This window comes from Panthera uncia, assembly GCF_023721935.1.
Source record: "Panthera uncia isolate 11264 chromosome C1 unlocalized genomic scaffold, Puncia_PCG_1.0 HiC_scaffold_3, whole genome shotgun sequence".
In the NCBI taxonomy this organism is placed as follows: Eukaryota; Metazoa; Chordata; class Mammalia; order Carnivora; family Felidae; genus Panthera; species Panthera uncia.
The window spans coordinates 205897-232394 of NW_026057584.1; the positions used below are offsets into that span (position 1 = coordinate 205897).

The following is a 26498-nucleotide window of genomic DNA, read 5'->3' on the forward strand; positions in this document are numbered from 1 at the left end:
ATGTTTGTCTTTTCCATGTAAACCTATGTCTCACCCCAAAACAGATACTTCCAGAATTGCTAAAGACACAGTTTAATTATGCTTTGAGCTAATACTGTAGTGGCTTGGTCCAAATGCTAGTTATCACCTATGAGACATTAGTCAGATCTATCTGAAGTATTCAAAAGTAGTAATCCACTTAAATTGATTGATTTTCAAGAAAGGAAGTGACCAATAAAAGTTAAGGTAAATGTGGCACTTCGAGGAAAAGGAGTGATGATGGTGGTGATTATGATGATATGGTGATGGTGATGGTGATGGAGGTGATGATGGTCATGATGACAGTGATGGTGGTGAATGATGGTGTTAACGGTTATGATGACAATGGTGATGATGGTCATGGTGATGTTGATGGTCATGATGATGATGTTAGATGGTTATGATGATGATGATGGTGATGGTGATGACGGTGATGATGGTGATGGAGGTGATGATGGTCATGATGATGATGGTTATGATGATGATGATGGCGATGATGGTGATTTTGATATGATGACAGTGATGATGGTGATGGTAATGATGGTTGTGGTGATGGTTATAATGATAGTGGTGATTATGATGGTGATGATGGTAATGGTGGTGATGGTGATGATGAAGATGGTGATGATGAGGATGATGGTGGTAGCGATGATGATTGTGATGATGGTGACAATGGTGATAATGTTTATGATGATGATGGTGATGATGATGATGCTGATAATGATGATGATGGTGATGGAGGTGATGATGGTCATGATGATGTTGATGGTTATGATGATGATGGCGATGATGGTGATGGTGAGGATGAGGATGATGGTGATGGTGATGATGGTGATGATGGTGTTGGTGATGATGGTGGCAAGTGATGGTGTTAACGGTTATGATGATAATGGTGATGGTGATAACTGTGATATTTTTCAGTAGTGTGAGTGTGATAAGGGGTGTGGGAGGAGCTACTAGGAAATCAGGAAAGTCTAATCCATGGTCTGTGCAGTTTATTTAGGAGATAGAAGGGAACAGAGGTCACCATCCTGCTACCAGTGAATGCAGCCACCCTGCACACAAGGACGTCCCTGCTCATTCAACACCAACACCTGCCCCTGGGGCTGAAATGAAGCCACTACTGACAAGAAGACGGGCATATGAGTGGACGGAGTGATCCCAGGGGAGCACCAGAATGCCTGGACAATACATTTGATGATCAGGCTAAATGTACTGTTGAGTTGATGGGGAAATTCGGAGAAACCCGCAGAGGCTGGCGGTGAGGGGACAGTGTGCATCCAAACAGAACAGTGAGCAGTGGAGCCCGTGCCTGTCAGGGTCATGGCAGCCTCCCTGGGCCCAGGGGCTGTTCTAACCAGGTGCGTGCATGTGGGGGGCGGGTGCAGAGCGTGGGGCTTAGTCCAGGACAGGTGGGATGGGAGACCCTTCTCCTGCATGGCTCCATGGGGGTTGAGGTCAGACCTTGCTGGGCTGTGGGGGAGCCCAGACAGCACACGTGCCAGTCGCCACCCCACACCCCTGCCGTGTTGCCATGTGCTACAATACATGTCTGAGCACAGCCCCCAGTCCCGGAAACACGGGGGAAATTTACCAGAAGCTGGGGAGCATGAGGGTTTAGGTTAATTATTCTTAGCTCATGATGAGAAATGAACAACAAAAAACAGACAAACAAAAGCCCGTGACCATCTAAGTTAAAGAGAAAACTTCCAAATTTTATGCAGAAATAAGCAACAACTATAACCTGCAAACATAACCTGCAGAGGGAAAGTCAGACGTCTTATCAGGAGATAGGCCACAAGACAGTGGTGTGTTTGCTATCTCTAAAACTTTTAGGAATAATGAATTTGAACTAGAATTATTTATGCAAGAAAACTACCAACAAATAGGAGATCACAACACAGGCAAGGACGTAGAATTCAAGGGCGTAGAATTTTAACCAGTCTTAGGTGCTCTCTGAACAACAACAAAAAACTCTAGCAGGCACTCTTGGGAAAGACAAGGAAAAAAAAACCTAAGGAAAATTGAGAAGTAACAGGCAATTTTGCAGAAAAAATAAATAGTAAAACAAAATCATATGTTTAGATCTGCATTTAATATTAAAAGTAACTTTTTATAATGCTCACTAAAACAAATCTCGACTAAGGCAGGCGGACACTCTTCGAAGTGATTGTTGTATGGGGGTTGCCTCCAGGGGAGGCATGGAGAGGGCTTTCTGCGGAGGGGAAAAGCGAGCGTGGCTTAGAGGCCGGGGTGGAGACACAGATGAGCTGGCCTGGCCCAGCGGGGCACCAACAGAGAGTGTTCCCCAGGCGGCCTGCCCTTGGGAGGGGTCCCTGCTGGCTCAAGCCGGTGCAGGGGTCTGGGCACAGGAGGGGAGCAGAACCAGAGTGTGGTGACCACATTGATCAAGGGGACAAGCATTGAGCTCTCAGCCACCAGGCAGGACCGTGGAAGATCTGAGTTCCGGATAAAGGGCAGCGACACGGATCTCATCTGAGCGCTCTTTGCAGCCAGCAGCTCAGAATGTAGTGGGTGGGGGCCTCTGTTTTTCAGGGTCACGGGCCTTGGGCGGGGGCAAACCTCCACCTCCGCTAACATCCCACGTGGCCCCAGCACCCCCAGGGCGTGGTGAGCAGATCGGAGCAAGCCTCCATCGGCGAGGCAGGGGCGCACATTTCCTGCAGACACAGCTGAAAAACGGGTTGTTGAGCGAATCACCAGCACACGCAGGCAGACCTCGTTTTATTGCCCTTTGCACGTGTTGGGGCTTCTTAGGAGTTGGAGGTTAATCCTTCGAGGAGGAGAAGTCCCTGCAGGTGCGGTGGGAACAGCAGGAGAGGGAGGATCGAAGTAGAGCCTGAAGACAGGACCCATCCTGGCTCCTCAGAACCACTGCCCCTCGCGATCTGACTTGGACGGAGGAGGAGGAACCCCTCGCGGACGAGCCAGGAGCGTGGTTGAGATGGGGTCCATCCCCGGTGACGATGCTGCGGAGACTGCCGGAGGGACCGCGAGGGATCCGAGTATCGCATACACCGGGCAGAGGGTCTGAGAGCGTGTAGTCCGGTTCTGACAGAAGTTCTGTGGGGGAAACGGGGCCACACAGCACCACCTGCTGCAGCTGTTTGTGACAGGAAGCCCGTCACTGTGGGCTTGTCCTGGGCAAGTGCCGCAGTCGCCCCTCCGGCAGGCACCACCCTGACCGGTAGCGGCCACCAACATCCGGTCGAGACCCTCCTCCAGCAAAAAGATGCAGCTCGCAAAGGGCTCAGACGACGGTGTGTCCACGGTCTGGGAAGTGTGCCCGCGGTGCGTGTGAAACCCGGGGCGTTGAAATCAGAGCCGGATTATTTCTCTTTGGAAAGAAAATTCACATTCACTGCATTGTTTTTACTGGATATGATACAAATGGAACAGCTGTTATCCATTGTTAAAGTAGTTACGTTAAAACAATGACAGTGTTTTCTTACTTTGTGACTTGCTGGGTAAGATCACTAAATATGAGCACTTGGGGCTTTTCTCACAACAGCTTTCCTTCCGGGACAGGTGTTCACTGGTGGGATCCAGGCTGCGGGATGCTCACAGGCCGGTTCCGGGAAAGTCTACACAGCAGGAGGGACCACTGTGCGCTTGATAAGATTATTGTAGCAGCTCGATCAACCAGGCAACTGGCAGTGTCTTGGCAAAGATGCCTTCACGTTCAGCAACAAAAAAGCACATCTCATCAACTGAGTACATTATTTCTTGGTGTAAAATGATTACAGCTGAGTCTACCCGCATCAGATGGTGAGATCACGTGCTTTCTCCTTAACCACTCACAACACTGCACCTCGTGCCGCTGTCCTTCACCTTCCTCCCCGATTTCAGATCCTGGCAATCATGCTTTTTGCCACACAAAAGTGATTTCCAGAGGTTATTAGTATCATTACACGGTGCTAGCAATGACTATCATTAAAATTCTGTGAAGTTTTCAAATTGTCAACTCTGCTGATTGTCCTTTAAGTGGAATAAAACACTAGGAGCACCTGGGGGCTCAGTCAGTTAAGCCTCCGACTCTTGATTTCAGCTCAGGTCACGATCTCACAGTTTGTGAGATCGAGCCCCGTATCGGGCTCCGTGCTGACAGTGTGGAGCCTGCTTGGGATTCTCTCTCTGCCCCTCCCCTGCTCGTACTCTTTGTCTCTCTCAAAATAAATAAACAAACTTAAAAAAATAATTGGAATAAAACATTAGATTTTATCAGGCAGCGTGAATTTGTTTTTGTTATTTTTTTGGTTAAGTTCAAAAAGCATATAATAGCTGTATCTTCCGAGAAAGATCTGAATGTGCCTATATACGAATTTAATTTTGTTGGTCCAAATAATTCCTAAAATCTCTGGATATATGTACAGACTGATACAGGAAAATAAAGGTACGCACACTGTACGAATGTACACACCTTTAATCCTACTGATTTCTGAGTAAAACCAGCATTTCAACCTTTTACTGTCACCTGGGAAGGTCTACCAGAAAAATTGTCGTGAGGGGCCTCTGCAGGTGAATTCTCACCTGTACCCACTCGTGCATGAAAACAACATGAAACACGTAAGCTGTGCTGGTTTGGCATATGTGAGTTCATTCAACGAGAAGCGACACCCTTTACTTAAAGTGACCTAATATCCCTGGGCTCTCCAAACACACACCCCTTCTAAACAATTTAATTTTCTGTTTTTGTAAAGGGAATGGTGTTTTCCTTATTTTTTCTGTTTTTGTCATGGGAATGGTGCCTAGTTTTGGATAAATGTAATAATTAAGTGAAATGATTCTGCTGTAGAAGTTACTTCAGAGTTTGCCTAATATTTGCATGTTTGATCATGTAAATTTACAGAACTTTTAGAGAAAAGACGCTAAAAACAGCACCAAACAGCACGATTCAGCCATTCTCAATGTGTTTGATCTCAGGATTCTTTTACCCTTGCAAATTATTGAGGCCCTGACGTGTTTGCTTTTGGGGTTACATCTGTCAAGGTTCGTCAAAGTAGCCATTAAAATTAGGAATGTTTTAAAATATTAACTTATTAACTCAGATGGAATAACAGTAAACCCGTCGTAGTTTAACATCAATAACATTTTTTATTTGTGTGTGTGTATTTGTGCTGTCAACATGTGTGGGTGTGTGAGCGCATGTGTGAACACGAGTGCAACCTGTGTGTGTACCGGTGGCGTGAACACGCGTGACACGTGGACGTGTGGCGCCAGGGGATTCACAGGCAGGGCGCTGTGCGTCCTCCCAGCCAGGCGGGGCTCCTGCAGCCCAGAAGGCGGTCCCGGCTTGAGCCACCTGCACATTCTTCTCTCCGCGACCTCGGACGTGTTGGGGCCCGCGACGCTGGCCCCGGTGTCATCAGCACGGGCAGAGCCGATGGGCCACGCCCCCTCTCTCGTCCGCGTGGTTTGGGCGCCTGCCTCCTTCAGGTGACACACCGGGGGAGCGCCAAGTTCCGGAACGTGCCCCCGGACACGTGTCTGCCTCCTCAGCGAGGGTGTAGGTAAACCCATTTCCCTTCTCACAAGCGAGCCGTGTGGCTGCTGTCAGAGAACAGAGGAAGCATGTTTCTTTCCTCGAAAATGTTTCTGTATATTTGAGTCACAGACTTTCTTACAGCACAAAACCCTGTGGTCAGGAGGCTGTGACAGTTGACAGGTGACATTAGTTCTCGGTACCCGTGGTTTTATTCCATAATTTTCATTTTTAATGTATGTTCGAATATTATTTACCAAAATACCCAGATATATTTTCAACGCTTTATTTATTCTGTCTCTGTGATTAATGCGCCCCCCCACCCCCCACCCCCCCGCCCACAGCCCACGGCGGGTGACAGGCCGGGCCCACCAGACAGGTGCGGGGCTGTGACTGCGTCCTCGGGTCCGGTGGCTTGCGCCCTCGCTGCCCACACTGCTGTCCCCAGTGGCCTGCTGGAGCCAAGGCCACGGCCCAGACGTAATGGGGCTGAAGTTAACGATCCATCACCGCAGACGGGAGCCAGATTTAAACAACCTTCTCCACTGATTTGCTGTAAGAGAAGAAGCGCGTTCTTTATCCGTTGAGCAAACATGTGCGGTGCTGACTGGCCACGCTCTGGAGATCATTTCCAGTCGCTTCTTTCTCTAAAGCTCCCGTCCTCGACGGCTTCACATCGTTTCTTATCGTAGGCGTGCAGAGCCCTTGGGGTAACTGTCCTTCGGTGAGCATCCGTGGGAGCCACATGTGGGCCCCTTTGTTTCAGCCGAGCCACAGCCTGTCCACACAACATGCCCCCCACGGCGGCCAGCCAGGAAGCCCTCTGGCGGTGCCCAGTCCGCCAGTACGCGGGGCAGGTCCTGAGCCCACGGGGGCCACAGCAGTTTCCGGGAGTCACAGGGATTTCTCTCTGCCATCCGGCTGATTCTGCATATCGTGCCCCAGACTTGCTGTGCCGTTTGTATGCAGGGATTTCTGAAACTTTCTGTGGGGTCTCCGTTGTTGATTTGCTATCTCCGTGCAGGCACTGTAAGGTTGTCATGGGCCCTCCCGGGTAGAATGATCCAGAACTTCACTCCTGAAGGCCTGAAGGGTCTGGGGCACTGTTAGCCCTGCCTCGACTGGGATGTTGTAGTTTCCCACTGACCTTAATTGCAGGGCAGGGTAATCCGAAGAGATGCGCTAAGGGACCCCTGCATTCGCCAGGCCCTTCCCAGCCTCCACTGTGGACCAGGAGTTCCATTTCCCCTTAGAAGCCAAGATCAGTTGCCCAGCCAGCACTGTCACCCCCTTTCTTACCGACAGACCCAGAGGCACAAGGCTCCACAGTGGCCAGGCAGTGGTTTTAAACTAACAACAATCTCCAGCTCAGTGGGGTTGTTGTTGTAACCCTCCTTCCTCAGGACTAAGACCCCCAGACTTCCAGGGTGTAAAGTCGCAGGGACAGGAAGTGTCACTGGGGAGCCGCTCCCATGTCCACCCTTCGTCCCAGCTCAGGAGGGACAGCCCTGAGTGCCAGGCGCTGATCTGGGGTGCACGGCCTCCAGGAGAACCCGGCCCAGCCCTGTAGGGTAGTGCCACCTAGCTGGCCCTGTCACCGAGGCCTCAGAAGCTCATCCCACTATGCTATCGAGCCAGCTGCTTCAGGACGGTGGGGGATGTGGAGACCAGTGAGTGCCGTGAGCGTGGACCCCCAGCCACCTTCCTGCGCTGTGACGTTAGTTCCTCGGTCAGAAGCACTGCTGGCGGGACACCAGGACAGTGGACACGTCTACAGATGATGGTTTGGGCAGAAGCACTGCGCTCAGGGAAGGCAGGTCTGTCCCAGTGGACAAAGGACGAGACACTGCCCTTCCGTGATGGAAGCCGCCCAGTGTAATTTACTCACTACCGGGCGGCTGGCCAGTCCACCCAGAGAATAGCTCACGTGGAGGCTCAGTGTGGGTCTCCGCTGGCAGACGGGGCACTCGGTGGTGTGCTTCTCCGAGTCCTGCCCACCAGGAAGACTTGCTGTCCCCACAGGGACGTCCCAGAGAGGAGCCGTGGGCCACAGCTGTCCACTGTCTGCTGGGTCGTCTACAGATCAGGCCCCACTCTTGCCCCCGCTGTCAGCGGATCACAAGGAAGTCCTGGTGAAGCCACAGGCTGGGAGACAAAGTGTAGGGGACACAGGGGCACCTGGGCTACTTCTCCGTGAGTTCACATGTGCCTTCAGGGCTGCCTGTGCCCATCTCCCGGCTTCCACGGGACGACGGAGAACCGATGCGCACACCCAGCTCTGTGACCAGGGGGGTCAGGCCACACCCACCTGGTGGCTGGGCAGGGTAGCTCCGGCCCACGGTCCCCTGCACGGTCAGCACGCAGTCCCTGCCAAGGCTGGCAGCTGGCCAACTGTTTGCATCTGAAGGGCGGTTACACTGTTTACAGGTGTGGCCCATTCCTCCTCTTAAGTACGTCTGTGTCAGGTCCATCCACAAAATGCTACAGTTTTCTCCATGAAATCTTGAAGATCTTTCCAGAAAGATTCTCAGGGACCTTACATTTTTATTGTCATTATAAATGACTATTTTAAAAGTTTCACCGTTTTGGAACAAAGGTGTGGTTAATACAGTGTGTTGGTCATACACCCAGACTGCTGTGATCTCACTGCTTCTAAATGATGAAGTTTGGGGGTGATGGTGGGGTGGTTCAGAGCCGACGGCCAGGAAAGAATTCTTGAAGACATCTTTGGTGCACAAAGGTGACTTTATTAAAGCCCGGGGACAGGACCTGTGGGCAGAAAGAGTTGCACTGGGCTTGTGATGGGAAACTCATCATATCCCCTCAGGTTGGGAGGGGGTCAGGGATACTCTAAGTCTCTAAGGAATTTTGGAAGCAAGGTTTCCAGGACCTTGAGGGGCTAGCTGTTGCTAGGGAAACACCGTTTATTAGTAAAGCCTCAGTCACGAGACCCTTCAGCTGTCTATCAGGGGCCATAAGCCTGGAGGATGATTGCAGCACATATCTTCGGGGAATTGAGATGAAGGAGACTTCCAAAGGAATTCTTGTATGTCACAGGATCCGGGAGGGGGCGTGCTGTCAGCCTGTGCTCTGCCCTCAGCCTGCCCCGCGCACCCCTGGTCACAGTGATTTGCTTGTGCGCTTGGTTCTGAGCTTCCCCCCCAGTGGCTCTTCTCAGCCCTCCTGCCTCTAACGCCCGCCCCCTCCCTTCTGGCTGTGCTCCCGGGGTCGTCAGTCCCGTGTGTTCCCTGGGAACCTCTAACCCTCCCCGTAAAGACTGGCCTTCGCGCTTGGGTTTGCAACGTTTAGGTTACTAGGAACCCAAAGGCCGCAGGGCGTGCTAACCCGAGCGGGTGTTTCCCCCGCAGATAGCTGCAACCAGCCGCTGACGTCCGCCCTGCCTGCGTCGGCCTTCAGCAGCAGCTCCGAGCTGACCAGCAGCCACGGCCCCGGGTTTGCAAGACTGAACCGCAGAGACGGTGAGTCAGCCGCTGCCTCTCAGTGACCCAGAGCGGCTCCCTGACCCCGAACATCCCTGCGTTTCTTTTGATGAAGTATTGTAAGTGGTCACCAACTGCGCGGAAAGTAAAATTTCTGGCAGCATTAGGCAGATTTGTAGGCATGTTCCCACGTGAGACGTGTGGGAAGTCTGTCTGTCCACTGCCAGGAACCACAGGCGGTCTCTCTCCACGTGCATCACAAGCCCCATGCACAATCATTCCAGCCTGAGGATACGAACATACCTTTAAATGCCCCAAGCTATTCGTCTAGGAAAACCTGCTTTCTGTCACAAATATCCACGTTCATGGGTCTGCTAACCCTGATTATCTAATTCTTCTGCAAGTTGGACAAGTTTCCTATTCTTCAAGTTTCCCACCGCCACTCTAACGGATTCCACTAAGAATTTAGGGGCATGAAACCACACAAATTTGTTATGTTTCTGTTACGGTTCTGGAGGCCAAAGGTCTTGGGACGGGTCTCACTGGGCTGAAATCTCAGTGCCAGCGAGGCTGTTCCTTCCGGAGGCCCTGGGGAGCCTTTCCCGGCATCTACAGCCTGCTGTCCTGGCTCCGGGCCTCTTCCCTCCATCTCCAGAGGCCCGCGGGCTCTGGTGCCCTCTCCACTGCCTCCCTCTTCTCACCCACCCCCTGTGATGGCACTGACCCTCCTGGATGGCCCAAAGAAATCTCAGATTCAGCTGATTAGTAGCCTTAGTTCCTTCTGGCCGCAATGGTAGCCACGCGATCCGGGGCTGTAAACCGCACCATCGTTCTCCTTACGACAGAGGCCAGAAGGACGGGCCCAAATACCTGCCAGCTAACAACAGAGAGAATGATTCCGTTTCTTTCCTCAAATAGGTCTGGTTCACACCGAAAATACCCGTAGAAACAACATTTCGGACCTGTACTCTGTTCCTCATCCGCCTTTTAAAATCACTCTGTTCTGTTTCTTTAACCTCTTCTTGTCCTTAGTGCTGAGGCTGAACATTTGACCACATTTGTTACCATGAACGCTCACAACACAAAAATAATAATTCGCATAGCATTTCATCGGTATTTTAGGTTTTCGTTGTAGATGGACAGCAGGTCCTCCCACCAGAGTGCTTATTTCAAATGTTATTTTACATTCATTCTGTTTGCTCTTGGAGGGGACGGAACTGGAGGCTGTGGTTTGGGTCACGGGAAGGCAGGCACCCTCCGGGCTGTACATGGGTACAGGTTCACCCAAGCCCTGGCACGTAGCCGTAGTAGCCAGTGGGGATTCTGGTCAGCGCCGGTCTGTCCCCTGGGCCCTCCCCCACAGGAGGATGAGGGGATCCGCCTGACACGATCCCCTGCCCTATCCCGGGGGGGTGAGGGGGCGCGACCCTGCTGGTACTGTCCCTGCCTCGTCCTCCTCAGGTCCTCCAGGCCCCCCTCTACTTGCCAAGCAGGGAGCTGCCCAGTTGGTGAATCTCTCGAGGAAGCCACTTAGATCTCCAGGTTTCCTTGGTCACCTTCAGGTTTGTGCAGACCTCCCACGGAGCAACTAGGTCAGTTACTGGCTGTGCGGATCAGTGTGCCTGGTAGTGAAAACACTCCGTGGTGCTCGAATCTGTGGCCCATCATCTCCCTGATGCAAGCCTCTGCTGACCACGGGCCAGGAAACCCCAGCCCTCCCGGCCCCCCTGGTGACACCCTGGTTTCTGCCAGTCCCCCGTGCCAGGGCCTGCCTGGCATCGTGTTTCTTCTGCCCCAGATGTCCTGCTGGCCCATCCCTGACGTGCGAGGACCCCAGGGCCGGACCCCCAGCTGGCCTTCCTTCCCAGACCCTTGAACAATGGCTCCACAGCCTGTGCCTGGGCTCCCAGCCTCCCAAACACGGGGTTAGAGCCTCCCCAGAACGGCATCCTTCCCCCTGAAATGCACTCGAATGAGCGGTCCATGGATGCTTCATCTGGTGGCCTTTTCTTTCCTCCAAACGACATTTATTTGAGCTTCATCACATCTGAATGTCGAACATCTCTCTGTACGTGGATTGTCGCTGTCTGGAAGCACAGAGACAAGATTACATTCCTCCTCCAGGCTTGTCCAGGAGGAGACAGTCTCATCCACACTGTCGCAGGAAAAAGGAGGCATTTTCGTGCCGATGAGATGCGGTAAAACAGGAGACGTTTCAGGAGAACTCACTGGTCGTCTCCATTCGAGGGCTGGTCATTCATCGCTCCCCGTTCGAGAAGCAGAATGTTTTTCTTTTGAAAATAAAACAGAAGAGTCCATATTTCAGTTTCTTTCCAAGTTTTCACAAAGAGAAGAAGCAGCCGTGGATGAATCACGCACTGGCCTCCAGGCTGTCTGCACGTTTACTGACCGACAAGCGAGTATTTTCTCCGTTTGTTGGTTAAAATCACCACCTGGGCACCAGGCCTCGGGATTTTCCATGAGGGACAATCATCTTAATTCGTTATTGTCCTACAGCTCATAATGAAGCAAGATACCAACTCTAATGAATTTTATTTGCATGTTAATTAAGTTTAAAACAGCCCATCTCAATTATCTCTTGCTGATTCATTGTTGTTGCTGGGTTTTATTGTCACTCAGTCACTCACCAAGGACAGAACCAGGGTGTTAGAAGGCTCTGCGGGGTTTCTGTTGTTGTGACCTTTCCCACTTGATCCGGGTCAGGCTGAGCCATCTCAACGTGAATAACCCAGCAGGAAGGAACACCCCACAAACTCGTTCCTGAGTCAGAAACCGACACCCGGGTCTTCAATGCGGCCACAGGAGCCGCAGGAAACCAGCGGTTTCTAACCAGGCGGCCCTCTGCTTTCCGTCCGTGTTCGCGGGTGATGTCGGGGTTAACCCGAACCCACAGGAGGGGCACAGGGCCTGGGGACAGTCGTGGCCCTTCTCCCTGGGGCAGAGCCCAGGCTCCCAGGGCCACAAGAGGGACAAGCCCAGTGTCCCTGCACAGGTCATGGCCCTTTCCTTGGGGGACGGAGAGTCGGGTTTGTGGTGGGTCAGAGGGAACCGTCCCCAATTCCCAGCAGATGCTCTGGTGCCCACCCCTCACCCCGTTCATCATTTCCAGGCAGTGCAGTTGAACTGGGGGCTTTGGGGGTGAGGCCTGCTGTCCTTGCCGTGGACTTGGCGGCTGCCCAGGCCGGGTCTGCAGATGTGAGGGCGTCACAGGCCCCAGGACAAGGCATCGACAAGGACAAGGGGCCACTGACACAGCAGCCCAGCCAGGCGCCCATGAGCACAGGTGACAAAGGACCTGGGGGAGTAGCTCTCTGTCCACAGGTGGTTGTTCAGCATCTTCCAGACCCAACTCCCTCCACCTCTCCTTCCTCCTCCTTTCCCTCCTCCTCTCCTTCCTCCTCCTCTCCTCCCTCCTCCTTTCCCTCCTCCTCTCCCCTCCTCCTCTTCTTCCTCCTCCTTTCCCTCCTCCTCTCCTTCCTCCTCCTCTCCCCTCCTCTCCTCCCTCCTCCTTTCCCTCCTCCTCTCCTTCCTCCTCTCCTTCACCTGCTGAGGGGCATCTGCCTGGCACACCCTTGGGCTGCAGGTCTTGGGCGGAGACAGGTGCAGAGAGGATGCTCCTCTTCCCTGGGACACAGGAAGCAGCAATGTGCATCACAAGTGCTGGTGACCGAGGAGACCCCAGGGCAGGTCCCCAGCTACTCTGGCCTGGAGGCCACAGCCAGGAGGTTGGCCGGGGCTGTGCCACCAGCGTCCAGACCCACGACTAGGCAGCCATCCCAGGGTGGTGACCGCCAAACAGTCCCGAGGCCTGAGCTGGCCTGAAACAGGAGCCTGACACACCTGTGTCACCTGCTGGGAGGTGTTCAAGGACGTCCTGGATCATTCTCCTTGCTCCTTTGCAATCATTCAGGGAGCCACCTGATAGATTCGACTCGCTATATGGAAACACAATGGCAGTTTCAGCAAAATGTGAACTGCATTACGGGAGAATCTCCTTAAAAGGGTCTGCGAACACGGCCATACATAGGAGCCAGGGGCCACGGGCTGCGTTCAGTTCAGATTTATTTTGCCACAGGACACAGTTCCCCAAGGAGGTCCTGACAGCCCTGGGCCTTGGAGGCCACCACCCAGGCCAGGGGGGGGGGGGGGCGCCTGTGGGGACGGCAGGGACATGCCCATGGGTTTTAAGTCCCCGGATGTGAGCTTGCCCCAGACAGACCTGGATGGTCCCGGGTGTCACGTGAACCGAAGCTCCGGTTGACGATGTCGCTGACGGTGCTGTCACTGCGGGAGCTGCACAAGCCAATCCCAGCACACAGAACAGTGGGGTCACACTTCCCATTTCTTTCCCACATCAGCTGTTCCACCAACGCTGCTGAGACCATTGCAGACATTTCTGCCAAAAGTTACCAGAAGTCCTGGACAAAATGTCTTTGTTAAGCATGTTTGAAGATGCTGGAGAGTTTGTAGGCGGTGTGGCCAGGACCAGCCCAGGGACAGCCCAGGGCTCCTGTCTCCACACCTCCCTCTGTGCTGGAAAGCCACGGCCGGCAGGCTGGGAGCCCGAGGAGAACCTCCTGGGGGGCCTGCACCCCAAACCAGAGCTCTGAGACCAGCGAGGGGGAGGGAATCCCCTGAAAACACCGCACATTGTGGGCTGAGCCCCCCTGCTACACCCTGAGAATGAACCAGAAAGACCCGCTTTCACTGAGAAAAAGCCCAGCCCCTGACTGGACCAAGCAGCCACTGCTTTGAGAACCAAGAGTTAATCATCCCTGGGAGAAAATAAATCACCCAGAACCTCATGTTATTTTTACATTTAAAAAAAAAATTTTTTTTAATGTTTGTTTATTTATGAGACAGAAAGAGACAGAGCATGAACGTGGGAGGGTCAGAAAGAGAGCGAGACACAGAATCCAAAACAGGCTCCAGGCTCCGAGCTGTCAGCACAGAGCCCGACAAGGGGCTTGAACTCACAGACTGTGAGATCATGACCTGAGCCAAAGTCGGAAGCTCAACCGACTGAGCCACCCAGGTGCCCTGCTTCTTACGTTTTTAAAATAAAACTGTCTAGTTTAGAAATGAGGGGGAAAGGCACATGATAAGATTTGACTGAAAACCAAAGAAATAAAACAGCTTTATTAATAACAAAGTTATAAGACATAGTCTTTAAAACAAATATAATTAATATGTTCAAGATTAAAAGTTGAGTGATTTCAGCAAATAACCAGAAACCAAAGGAAATTCAAACAGAGAACAGAGAACCAACAGCAAAGAGCAGCAAAGTCAAAGTTGGATTTTTGAAAATTTTAACAAAATTGACAAACTTCTATTTGACTTAAGAAAGAATAGAAAATTAGAATATACCCAGCACAAGAGATTGAAATAGTAACCATAAACTTTCCCCAAAGCAAACTCAGAACCTGACTGCTCGTGTGTGAGCACAAGCTTTCCCAAGCTATTCCCAAATATGAAGGGAGGGGAAACGTGTCAACTCATTCTGAGTTCGTCACCTTGATGCCCAAACCAAAGGTATTACAAGAAAACTACAATCTAATGTCACTTAAGAAAGTAGACAAAAAAAATTCTCAAAAAAAGTTTACAACCTAGCACAATAAATCCAGCAACATATAACAAGAAGTATACTCCATGACCAAGTGGGATTTACCAAGAAATTCAAGGCTGGTTTAATATCGAAAAATTAACTCATGTAATATCACATTAATAGCATAAAGGAACAAATGCATGATAATCTCAATAGATGCAGAAAAAGCATTTAACAAAATCTCACACTTTTTTATGATAAATACAATGAACACACTAGAAATAGAAGGAAACTTCAGCAGACTTCAAAGGCATCTGGAAAAACCAGTAGTTCACATCGTGCTTGATGGTAAAAGACGAAATGCTTCCCCTGAGACCGGGCACAAAACAAGGCTGTTTGCTCTTGCCAGTGATACGTAACATCGTCCTGGAGGTTCTAGCCGGGAAGAGTGGGCCAGAAAATGGAATAAAGGCCATCAGTAGGGGCGCCTGGGTGGCTCAGTCTGTTGAGCGTCCGACTTCGGCTCAGGTCATGATCTCAGGGTTTGTGAGTTCAAGCCCCGAGTCGGGCTCGGCGCTGACGGCTCGGAGCCTGGAGCTGCTTCGGATTCTGTGTCTCCCTCTGTCTCTGCCCCTCAGCCACGCGCGCTCTGTCTCTCTCTCTCTCAAAAATAAATAAACATTCTTTTAAAAAGGGTATAAGTAAGAAGAAGTAAAATTCTCTCTATTTGTAGGTGGCACGATCTTGTACACACGCACACACACACATACACACACACATACACACAATTATGACATGAGTTTAGCAAGTGCGTCAGACACAAGATCAATATCCCAAAGTTAATTGTATTTCTATACTTTAGCAATGAATATACAAAAGTGGGATTAGGAAACCAATTCGATTGACACTAGCATCAGAAAGTATTAAAACCCTCCCGATAAATTTACCAAAAAAGTGCAAGATCTCTATTTACATAAGAAATACAAAGCAGAGCTAGAAGAAATTCAAGCGGACCTGAACACGTGGAAAGACAGCTCCTGTCTGTGTGTCAGAAGACTTACTATTTTCAAAACTGGTGCTGCTTCTTCAAATGAGTCTCCACTCGGGGCAACGCTTCTAAAATCCCAGATGGCTCTTCACAAGAGAGGACAAGCTGACCCTAAAATAAACTGGGAAATGCAAGTGGCCCAGAGAAGCCGTAACAATACTGAAGAAGAAGGTTTGGGGGACTCACACTTGCTCGTTTCTAGGCCGACCCCAAGGTCATGGGATTCAATCTATGTCCAGAAACGACCCCTCACATTTGTAGTACGTTGGTTTCCAAGAGGGGCCCTAAGAAAATCCAGTGGCCGAAAGAACGGTCTTTCCAAGAAATGTGCCGACCACGTGGACATCCACACGCAGAAGCGTGAAGCTAGACTCACACCAAGCACCAGAAGGGACCCAGGATGAGCCACAGACTTAATGTAAGCAGTTAAACGACGAAAGTCTTAGAGAAAAACGTATTAGTGAATTTTCACAGCCTTGGATCCAGAAGTGTTTTTATAGATACAAAACTAAATGCACAAGTGACAAAAGAAAAAACCAGACTTGGTTTCTTCGAAATTAAAAATGCTTTGCTTTGAAGGACATCGTTAAGAGACGGACCAGAAAACCCACAGAATGGGGAAAATATTTGTAAATTATGCATCTGGTAAAGGGCTTGTCACTCCAGCGTGGATAAAGAACTCTTACAACTCAACAATAAAAAAGTAAGAAAAGCAATGTAAAAGCCAACTTTATAAAGGTGAGGGAGCCAGGACACCGAGGTCAATGCCACTGAAAACAGAGTTAAAGCTGCTCACACCTCCCCTGCAAACAAGAGGCAGGGCTCGCCCTCAGGGTCATGGGGGCCCAATCCGCTGAGAAAGCAGAACCAGGAGCTAGGAGAGCTCAGGCCATGGTCATTATTGGGGTTTCCAGAGAAAGGCAAGAGAGGGCACAGCGAACAGCTCAGGACTGGCCAGCTTGCTGGGTGGGCTCTCAACTGCTGGGACCCAGGTGCAGGCACCTCCCTGGGGGGTGAGGGCAGAAGAATGTTGCCTCAGGGGCCCCAGCTGGAGGGACTATAGTTCTGATCGCCTAGTTTGCACGTCAAAGACACGCTCCCCCACACCTGCAGCCCACCAGGGGGCTGTACCAACCCAGGAGGAAAGGTAAAACCATATAAAATCGTATGGTATTGATACAATGAGATTCCAAATTATCTGACACATCCAGAACAGGCAAATCCACAGACAGAAGGGCGTTTGTGAGTTGCAAGGGGCCTGGGTTTGCAGAGTAGACAGAGTAGACAGTGGGGGCTTCTTTCAAGGTCAAATGTTCAGAAAGCGGATGGTGCCGATGGTTGCACAGCCAGTGAATGTACTAAGGAACACGAAATTATACACTTAAAAATCTATAGGTCAGATTTGAAGTTGATTCATTGCAAAGATGTGTTAAAGCAAAAACTTGGTAGAAAAATGGTACAGCACAGAAGAACACAAAATATCTACAACTTTGGACAATATAACTTTGAAGATGATATACTTTGACATATTATTATAAGAAATAAATTATAAGAAATGTTGGAAGAGAAGATAAACCCCAGAAAGGGTGAGCCATGCACCGCATTTCCCTTCCTTCCCTCCTTCCTTCCTCTCTCCCTCCCTCCTTCCTTCCTTTCACTCCTTCCTTCCCTCCTTCCCTCCTTCCTTCCTTCCCTCCTTCCTTTCTTCCCTCCTTCCTTCCTTCCCTCCTTCCTTCCTTCCCTCCTTCCCTCCTTCCTTCCCTCCCTCCTCCTTCCTTCCTTCCCTCTTTTCTTCCTTCCTTCCTTCCCTTCCTTCCTCCCTAAATGTTTGTTTATTTTTTAGAGAAAGAGATTGCAGTTGGGGAAAGGGCAGAGAGGGAGGCTGGATCCAAGGATCCGAAGTGGGCTCTGAGCTGTCAGCACAGAGCCCAAGACAGGGCTCGAACTCACGAACCATGAGATCATGACCTGAGCCGAAGTTGCTCAACCAGCTGAGACACCCAGGCACCCCACGAGCCATGTTTTCATATGCACATTTCCGAGAACCAAATCTCCAATATGGCATTTTTCTGGGTAAGATTTTGAGGTATAATTACCACATGTGCACCCTTCACATGCCATGATTTCAGTGGGGCTGAGCAGGGGAAATACTGCATCTGAGATAGACGCTCAGAGTGCACACCCACACGGAAGATTTGGGTTCAAAAAACAACAGTTTCTGCAGATTTTTATACGTAACTAACACTGATATTTAAAGTAATCAAAACCTAGTATTTAAAGTGAATTGGGGCGCCTGGGTGGCGCAGTCGGTTAAGCGTCCGGCTTCAGCCAGGTCACGATCTCGCGGTCCGTGAGTTCGAGCCCCGCGTCAGGCTCTGGGCTGATGGCTCGGAGCCTGGAGCCTGTTTCCGATTCTGTGTCTCCCTCTCTCTCTGCCCCTCCCCCGTTCATGCTCTGTCTCTCTCTGTCCCAAAAATAAATAAAAAACGTTGAAAAAAAAAAATTTTAAAGTGAATAGACAAGTAAGACTTTTTTACAGTCTGTTTGGCACATCAAAAAAAGTTTTAATTAATGTCAGCTATAAAACTGTTAAAATATAATAGTTTATGTAGAGCTTAGCACGTAAGTTACTTGAAATTTCAGTAACAGTGTGTGAGAGATATTTTCCTTAATGTGAGTCTTTATTTTCAGCACAAAATCATTTGCCCCTTCTGGATTGTGTCTGTGGGCAGTAAACATTCCCAGAGATCACATTTTGTTGTTATTTTAGTGAAGCGTCGTTGGAACACAGCATTCTATGTTTCAGGTGCGCAACACAGTGATTCAACATTCACATACACTGTGAAGTGACCTCCAGGGTCACCGTAGCCACCACCCGTCACCACACGAAGCTGTCACATTAGTAACTGTGTTCCCTGTGCTGTGCGCTGCCCCCTCCCCCCGCCGTCTTACTGAGTTTATACCTGCAGGTTGGTACCTGCCACCCCCCACTTGCCTTCGGTTGTGCCCACCCGACCCCACCTCCCGTCTGGCGACCTCCAGGTTCCTCTCTGCGTTTAAGAGTCTGTTTCTGTTCTGTTCTGTTCGTTTTTAGATCCCCCATAAGTGGAATCACATGTCCTCCTCTGAGTTGTTTCACTCAGCACAATACCACTGACTTTGGAATGGCTGAAACAGACAGATGGATATTTTGTTTATTCAGTGAATACGGTCATAGCTGAGCTCGGTACAGCGAGTGCGTTAGGCACGTTTTTGCTGTGCCGTAGCCTCTGCTGATGAATGAATGGACATCTCTCCCCTATGTCATTTGAAGGGAGGTAAGAAAAAAGACCAGTGCCTCCGGGGCCGTTCCGCTCACCCCAGAGACACAAGGATTTGTGGACAAGTACCGATCACCCCTTGGACCTCAGCTACTGCCTGGTTCAGCTCAGTGGTTGTTTCATTCCTCTGTTCTTTTTTAACAGCAGAAAAAGCGGTTTCTGTGCTGATTTTTATTCCTTTGAATCCTATGTTGAGTTTATTTCAAGAGAAATACCAGGTTATTGAAAATACAACAGAATTTTGAAAACCAGGACCAAAGATACAAGTTACCTGGAGATTTCTCTCTTCCTGAAGCCACGTGGAGCCATTGTGGTCCCGGAATCCAAGATCTCATCAGACAGCCTCCAAGTAAAAACACAGGTCACACCGATAGCTGAGATTACCGCCGCCCGAAACTTGACATTTCAGTTCTTATTAAAAGTGCCCTTCCTGTAAATCTGAGATGCATGTAATATGGAAGAAATAACCACATTGTTGAGGTTCGAGGAAAAAAGCTTTCCAAATGTAATATGAACAAGCTGCAGGTTCAAAAGCGATTCTGCCCCTTTGGCCTCGTCCACCCATTCTGGAGCCCTGCCTTGTTGTGGCTGCAAGAAGAGGAGTCTCACAGTCTGTTTCTTCTCTTGTCCTTTTTTTTTAGCTCCTACAGACCTAAGACTGTGAATGACTTTACAAGACTCTTTTCTTTAAGGAAAGAGAAGTCAGAACTCTGCAGCTATAAATTCCAATGCTTCCAAGATTGAGATTTTCACCTATGTTTCCAAAATATTATTGTTTTAATTAACATCTTTAATTTGACAGACGGCTGCTCCCATATAAATTATGGCCTCACTCACAAAGCAATTAAATATACCCTCACCCTAAGGGTGTCCTCCAGCCTGTCCCCCTATGCCACCCCCAATGCAGTCACCCTCCCGATGTTTTCACCTTACAGTACTTTGTCCTGTTGTAGAACACAAGTAAATCTGAGTTCTTCTGCTTAACATGAGACCACTCTGCGGTTTTTGGTGTTTCAGTGACTTTTTCCTTTTAATTTCTCGGTACTACTCTGTGTATGAACACAACACACACTGGTGTCCTCTCCCTAGTTGAAGGACACTTGGGTGGTTTCTGGTTTGGGGACACGGGATAAAGCCGTCAGAGCATTATCTCGCAGGTCTTGTGTGGATGCGTTTGTGTTTCTCTTGTGCAGAGTTCCAGAAGTATATCTAACGCTGCCTAAGCCAGGGGTGAATGCTCAGTATTTTAAGACACTGGCAGAGAGTTTTCTAGTGTCGTTTTTCCCTTTTGCGTCTCCACCAGCATGCCAGAGGGTTCTAGGTGGTCCACACCCTCCCTGACCCCCAGGTTACACATTCTAACAGATTGGGGTTTCTAATTTTATACCGCCAAAGAATAATGCCATTTTCTCATGGCTTATTGTGATTATCTTTTTGGGAAATTTCAAGACTTTTGCCTATTTTTTAGTTTTGCTTTGGTTTGTTGAGTCTGCAGGCATCGAGTGCTCAGAGTTCTACCTATTTCGGTAGGTGGGTTGGGGATGCAAATATGTTCTCTCAGTGTGTTTCTTATGTTTCTGTTCTTTAAATGGTGTCTTTTGCAGGGCAGAAGTTTTTATCTTGAGGAAAACCAATTTGTCATTTTGTTAGAGCAATTGTGCTTTGGGGTAATATTATGAAATACTTTTTATAACTCAAGGTCACAATAATTTCTCCCGTGTCTTCATCTATTTGTTGTCTATAATTAGATATTATATTTAGGGTTATGTTCCATGTTAAATAAAAATATTATATTGTATGCACTGTGGAACAAATCCCCTCACTTTTTTTAACCTATAAATATCCAATTGTCCCAGCACAGGTTTTGGAAAAGACGGTCCTTTACCACTCAATTTTCTGCACCTTTGTGAAAAAAACAGTTGATCACATATGACTGAATCAGTTTCTGGACTTTTTCTGCTCCATTGATCTATTTCATTATCTTTACTCGATGCTTTTTTTAAGAGCTATAATTTTGTAATAAGTGATCAAGCCAGGTAATGTAAGTCGTGCAAAAGAAATACAATGGATTTTAGTATATTGATTTGGTTGTATATTCAGAAAACTTGCTAAAACCACACAATATTCTCCTGCCACATTTTAGATTCCGCAGGTTTGTCTACATAGATGACCGTGTTGTTTGTGGGTAAAAACCCTTTGATTCTTCCTTCCCAATCCAGTTCCTTTTATTTTATTTTCTTACCATATTGCCTTGGCTACATGCTGTTTGTGATGTTGAATGGGTGTGGCGAGAACAGGCCCCCTTGCCTTACTCCTGATCTCGGGGGCAAAGCATTCAGTCTTTCACCTCTCTGTAGGATGGCACTTACAGGTTTTTTTATAAATGCCTGTCCTTTGGTTGTCGAGACTTCATTTTTTCAATCAGGAATGAATGTTAGCTATTGTCACAAGCTTTTTTACATTTATTCTGATGATTGTATCATTTACTTTTTTAGTGTGATCATATGCTGAATCACACTGATAGAATTTCTAATGTTAAACCAACATTGCATTCATAGGGTAAGTCACATTTGTTATGGTGTATTATCCTTTTTATTTATTGGATTTATTATTGGATTTTATATGCTGACATTTTGTCAAAAATGTTTGCATCTATATTCATAAGATGATAGATTTGTATTTTTTCTTTTATTTTAAACTATTTGTTTATCCTTTGATACCAGTAGTGACATCCCCCTCTCATTCCTGAGATTAGTAATTAATGGAGCCTCTATTTGTTCCCAATCACTCTAAGTAGAAGTTTATCGGTTTCATAGATCTAAGGAACAACTTTCTTTTTTTCTCTACTGATTCTCCGTTTTCTCTTTCTTTAGCTTCCATTTGGTCTCTATTATTTCCTTACTTCTGTCTAAGTCGGTGGACGTGTTTCCTTCTTTTTCTGGCTCCTTCAGGTCTGGAAGCTGGGGTCACTGATCCAAGAACTCTCTCCTCTGACATCCCTCTGTGTTCTCAGTCCCCCCCAGCTGGTGCATCAGTGACATTCACAAGTTTTGATAAGTTGTGTTTTCATTTTTATTCCGTAAAAAAATTTCCAATTTTCCATGTGATCTTCCTTCTGACTGAGGTTATTTAGAAGTATGTTATTTAGTTTCCAGATATTTTGGTATTTTCCAGATATCCTTCTGTTGGGGATTAGTAACTTCATTTTACATATACTTTGTATGATTTGAGTTCTCTTAAAATTATTGAAATGTGTTTTATGGAACACAATAGTTTACCTTGTAAATGTTCTGTGCACGGTTGGAAGGAGCTGTGATCTGCTGGATGGAATGCTCTAGAAACGAAAATTAGGTCAAGTTATATGATGGTATTGTTCACGTGTTCCGTGAACTCCCGATCTCTTCATCTGCTTGCTCTTAGAACGCTGGCAACAACCCAGCCGTTCTGCTGTGTGTGAAGCCTTGTCCTGGCCTCTCCCAAAGACAAATTTCTGCTTAAAACTCACTTGTGAAAAAAATGCTGTGGGCTCCAGCTGGTCAGCAGATTGGTGAGGAACCAGAGGCCCCCTGTGTGCACCCCTTATGGCCACTTGTCTGATTTCTCTCTCCTTCCTGCCGCCTTGCACCCACCTCCTTGCACGCACCTGCTCGAGAGTATCCGACACCTTCCCGTCCACACCCACTGACTTCATGTCCACACTGGCTTTGTCATTTTAAAGACATGGAAGCTTATGTGCAATGATAATTTGATAAATGAGTTGCAGTGAAAGCTAAAAATAATGTTTTAGCCTCCCAAAAACTCCCATTGATAAAGCTAAAAAAAACTTCAGAGAAGGCAGGTTCCAAGAATATGCTCAGTTTACTCAAAAGTGAACCCCAGCCATTAAAGTGGCCTCCATGGGTCTAAGCCCATTTCTTAGGGCAACGGAGTGGTGTACAAAACACACACACGTGTGCACACTCATACATGTGTGATGCACTATTTTCTTTGGTGCCTTCCAGCTCGCCAGGAGGTCTGAAACAGCAGGTGTGTGTGCATATGAGGCTGAGGCTAACAAGGCTTCCCCAGGGCCATCAGAGATCGGGAGGCCAGCGGTGTCACTGGGCCAATGTGCCCTTACTGAGAAGTCAGACCTTGGCTCCTCTGTCCGCTGTCCTTTGACACAGACACCTGGACCTCCAGTGCAGAATGGGTGGGGTTCCCACCAGGGTGCCACAGGTCCCCACGCCGGCCTTGCTGGAGCGCCCGGGGCTGACCTTCCATCCACTTACCGTCTCGGCTGCATCCAGCTCGTCCAGCTTGCCTCTGAGGGCATCAAAACTGTCAATGCCTCGGCCTTCTGAGGGTAGAGACCCCACACCGTGGAGACAGCAAGGGGAGAACGGTCAGGGGGTGGTTTCCAAATGTGCAGCAAAGCCTCTGGGATGGGGGGGGGGGTCTGTCCAGCTGTGTCCTTCCCATGGAGGGGTCCTTGCCCCAGGAGGCGCCGTGGGCTCGCTGCAGAGGGACAGGGACAGGCAGGGGCTCAGACCCTCCTGTCTGAAGGTGTGACAGAAGGAAAGCTGGGCCAGGACAAGATACAGCTGTAGGGGACCCAGTTTGGAGGAGGGTCCAGGAGCCAGAGTCACTACTGCCCAGGGCATCGGGGCTCCTCAAGGACCCTTCGGGTGCTGAGATGTCCCGGGGACGAGGCTGGGGTCCTGATGTCTCTGCGTCTGTGAATCCAAGATGGCTTCACTGGACCCTGCATTGGACAGAGGAGCAGCCGGTGAGGAGAGTATGTGGGCGGCGGGCTGCGAGGCGATGACCAGAAAGCCGGGCAGTGGAGGGTCTGTTGACAGCATCACACCCCAGAGCAAGCGCCCTGGTCCTCGGACAGAGAACAGGGGGCCTCGGGGCCTGGGGTGAAGGGAGCGGAGGCCGGGCAGGGTGAATGCTGTCCTCCCCGTCGGCACGCTGGCTCCCCCAGGTGATGCTGGCGTCTGGTCTACGGGAAGGTGAGCAGTGACCACGCACACGGCTACAGAAGGGACTGCGCCTCCCGGTGTGTGCATGTCTGGTGACGCCTGCTGGCCTCCTGGCCGGTGACAGGACATTCCAGCTGCTTCGGGGACACGCGTGCCTCCAGGGAGGGCCGGCTTCTGGTCCCCCAGAGGCTCAAGCAACGCTGCCCTTCAGAGCCTGTCACTCTCCTGTGTGGGGATTGCAAAGTGGATTCCCAACAAGGTAGAGGGCCCCCAGGAGCGGCAGGGGTCAGGGAGGGTAGGGATGAAGTGCAGACACTCCCCAAGCGGAGTGGAAGGAATGTGTCAGACCAGGACCCATGAAACCCACACTCACGCACCGGGAGCGGCCACCCTGCCTCGAGGGGCCCCGATGAGGGTCCAGCCGTGTCAATGTTAACACCTGGAGATTGCCCTAGGAGTTTTATAACGCAGGAAACTTCCCAATCCTCTAAGCAAACCTGGGCCAGGAGTAACGTCACAGGGGAAACTGAGGCACAGGAGAGTCATGTGACACCCGGGGGAGCTGCTTCCTGAACCTTCCCCAGCTGTCGGCACTTATGATTTGTGTACAAGGCCGGTCTCGCTATCGTCCACCTGACCAGCGCGGACCTCAGGTCAGTGGGAGATCAGAAAGGTGGCCCCGCTCTCCAAGCCTGCAGGGGAAGAAGTTCACGCTCGGTGCAGAGCAAAGGAGTTTCCAGGTGTTTCCAGGCAAAGTGCGAGCGGCGCTGCCACAGGTGTCCTGAGCCGGCAGTGCCCCCCCCCCCCGCCACGCCGTGAGCAGAGAAGGTGCCCAGGCTCTCCATGCGCCCCCAAATCCTGCTCCCCCAGCACAGAGGCCTCCCGTGGCCAGTCCACACAGCCTCACGCGCACACATTTCCCCAGCTTCCAAGTTGCAAGTGTTTTATCTGTTTATTGAGTCGTGGGAAAGGCAGCGAAGGAAACTCTGCTCCGTGGGCAGTGGTGTCCTGACGGTGGGCAGCACCCCCCTCCTGGGACTCCCAGCTTGGAGCAGGGAGGCGGCCCTGCGGCTCCTACCCACCTGGTTTCTTCAGGGGAGGGGTGTGAAGGGGCCGAGCTCCCGACAACCCCGACACAGGGGGAGCCCTCAGGTGACCCGTCTCACCTCCTGAAGGAAGTCAGAACGAAGCCACTATATTCCCCCACGTGCTGCTTATACTCCAGGAGGTGGGGGTGGGGGCCACCTGCCCTCACAGCGCAGCCACACACAGGGCTTTGGTCCTGGGTCCTTGGCTCCAGAAACCACGTGAAAACTGAAGCACTAAACCGTATACAGACACAAAATGGGGGCAAAAGTCCCCACCCGGAGGGACTGCGCCCCACACACCTAATAGGTGTCCTGTCCTCTGCTTTCTCTGCACCTTTATGACCTGGCACTTTGTCCCCTTTTAGGGACTCCCAGAGCTGACTCAGTCCACGCCCTTCCTGCTTCTTTCTCCCTCCTTTACATTTAATTTGCAACTTCCTCCAAGACAAATAGGCAATTATTTAAAAGCAAAAGGATCAAACAAATACCAGCGGACATGCCGGGACACATGGTAGAGGCTCAGGGAGGGCTCCCCGGACACGGTGAGGAGAGGGATCCGCCGCCGAGAGGGCAGGGGGTCCGGCGGGTCCTGGGACCTGGGTGGCTGTGGCCCTGAGGGCACCTGAAACAGCCCTGTGTTGTGAGAGGGGGCAGGATGGTTCACTCCAGCTTCAAGCAATAACTGGGGCAGAGTGGACACTGGGCAGCAAGCCAGGGCCGGGACGAGCTGGTCAGGAGGCCCACTGAGTGACCCAGGGCGGTGGGGTCCCCCCACTGAGTGACCCAGGGACAGGTCCAGGTCAGTGCCGGGGGTCCTGACCCGAGGACAGGTCCAGGACGTAGAGGGTGAGGCGGTTGAGTATGTCCTCCTCCGGATGCACCTTGCAGGGGCCTCACGTACGGAGTGTCCTCAGGCCGCCGGCCAGGTGAGGACACTGGGCTGTGGCCCCGGAGCGCTGACACCTGCCGCTGGGCACCTCCCACCGAGGGTGCGCTGGCTCGGCGTGAGCATCAGCGGTCGAAGGCCTTCCAGCTGGAAAGAGGCCGTTCTGGAGACTCGGCCCAGCGTTCCCTGTACCTATGCCTCTGTCCAGCAGTGAGGCTTCCCTCGGGCGGGCTGGCACCACTCAGTTACGTGTGATTCCCCTAAAAAGTGGACGCACTATCCTTGGGAGGGTAGGCCGTCCAGCAAAGATTCACGGGGATGCCTGGGTTAATCCCGCGTAGCCAGACCCGCCAGTGATTCTCTGGGGATGACTTCCACCTCGAGGTGTTTCCAACCGGAGCTTATGTGGAACGTGAGTCACCTCAGAGCAAACGGTCAGACCACCCTCGTCAGTGCGGTCACCTGCCCCCCAAGGCTGGGGCCATACCCTTCCGGGGAGAAGGCCAGTGCCAGCCCACAGTGGGGAATGCCCCAGAGTCCGGAAGGGGCCAGAGAAGCAAGCGGTCAGCCCGGCGTGGGTCTCTGGGCTTGCTTCTGTGCTGCCCATGGTCCCCAGACTCCCCCCCGCCGCGGCACACGGGTCTGTTTTCTGTCTGGAGTCG

The 26498-nt window shown here is 50.5% G+C and overlaps 1 protein-coding gene across 1 annotated transcript in view; it reads left to right on the forward strand.

Moving 5' to 3' along the window:
* Positions 1-278: 278 nt before the first annotated feature.
* The window catches only part of LOC125910904 (contactin-associated protein-like 4), a 132926-nt gene continuing 106706 nt past the window's right edge, over positions 279-26498 (forward strand). The window contains exons 1-2 of the mRNA XM_049614444.1: positions 279-381; positions 8890-9000. Of these exons, the coding sequence (XP_049470401.1) occupies positions 279-381; positions 8890-9000 (214 nt within the window). The remainder of the gene's footprint in view (positions 382-8889; positions 9001-26498) is intronic.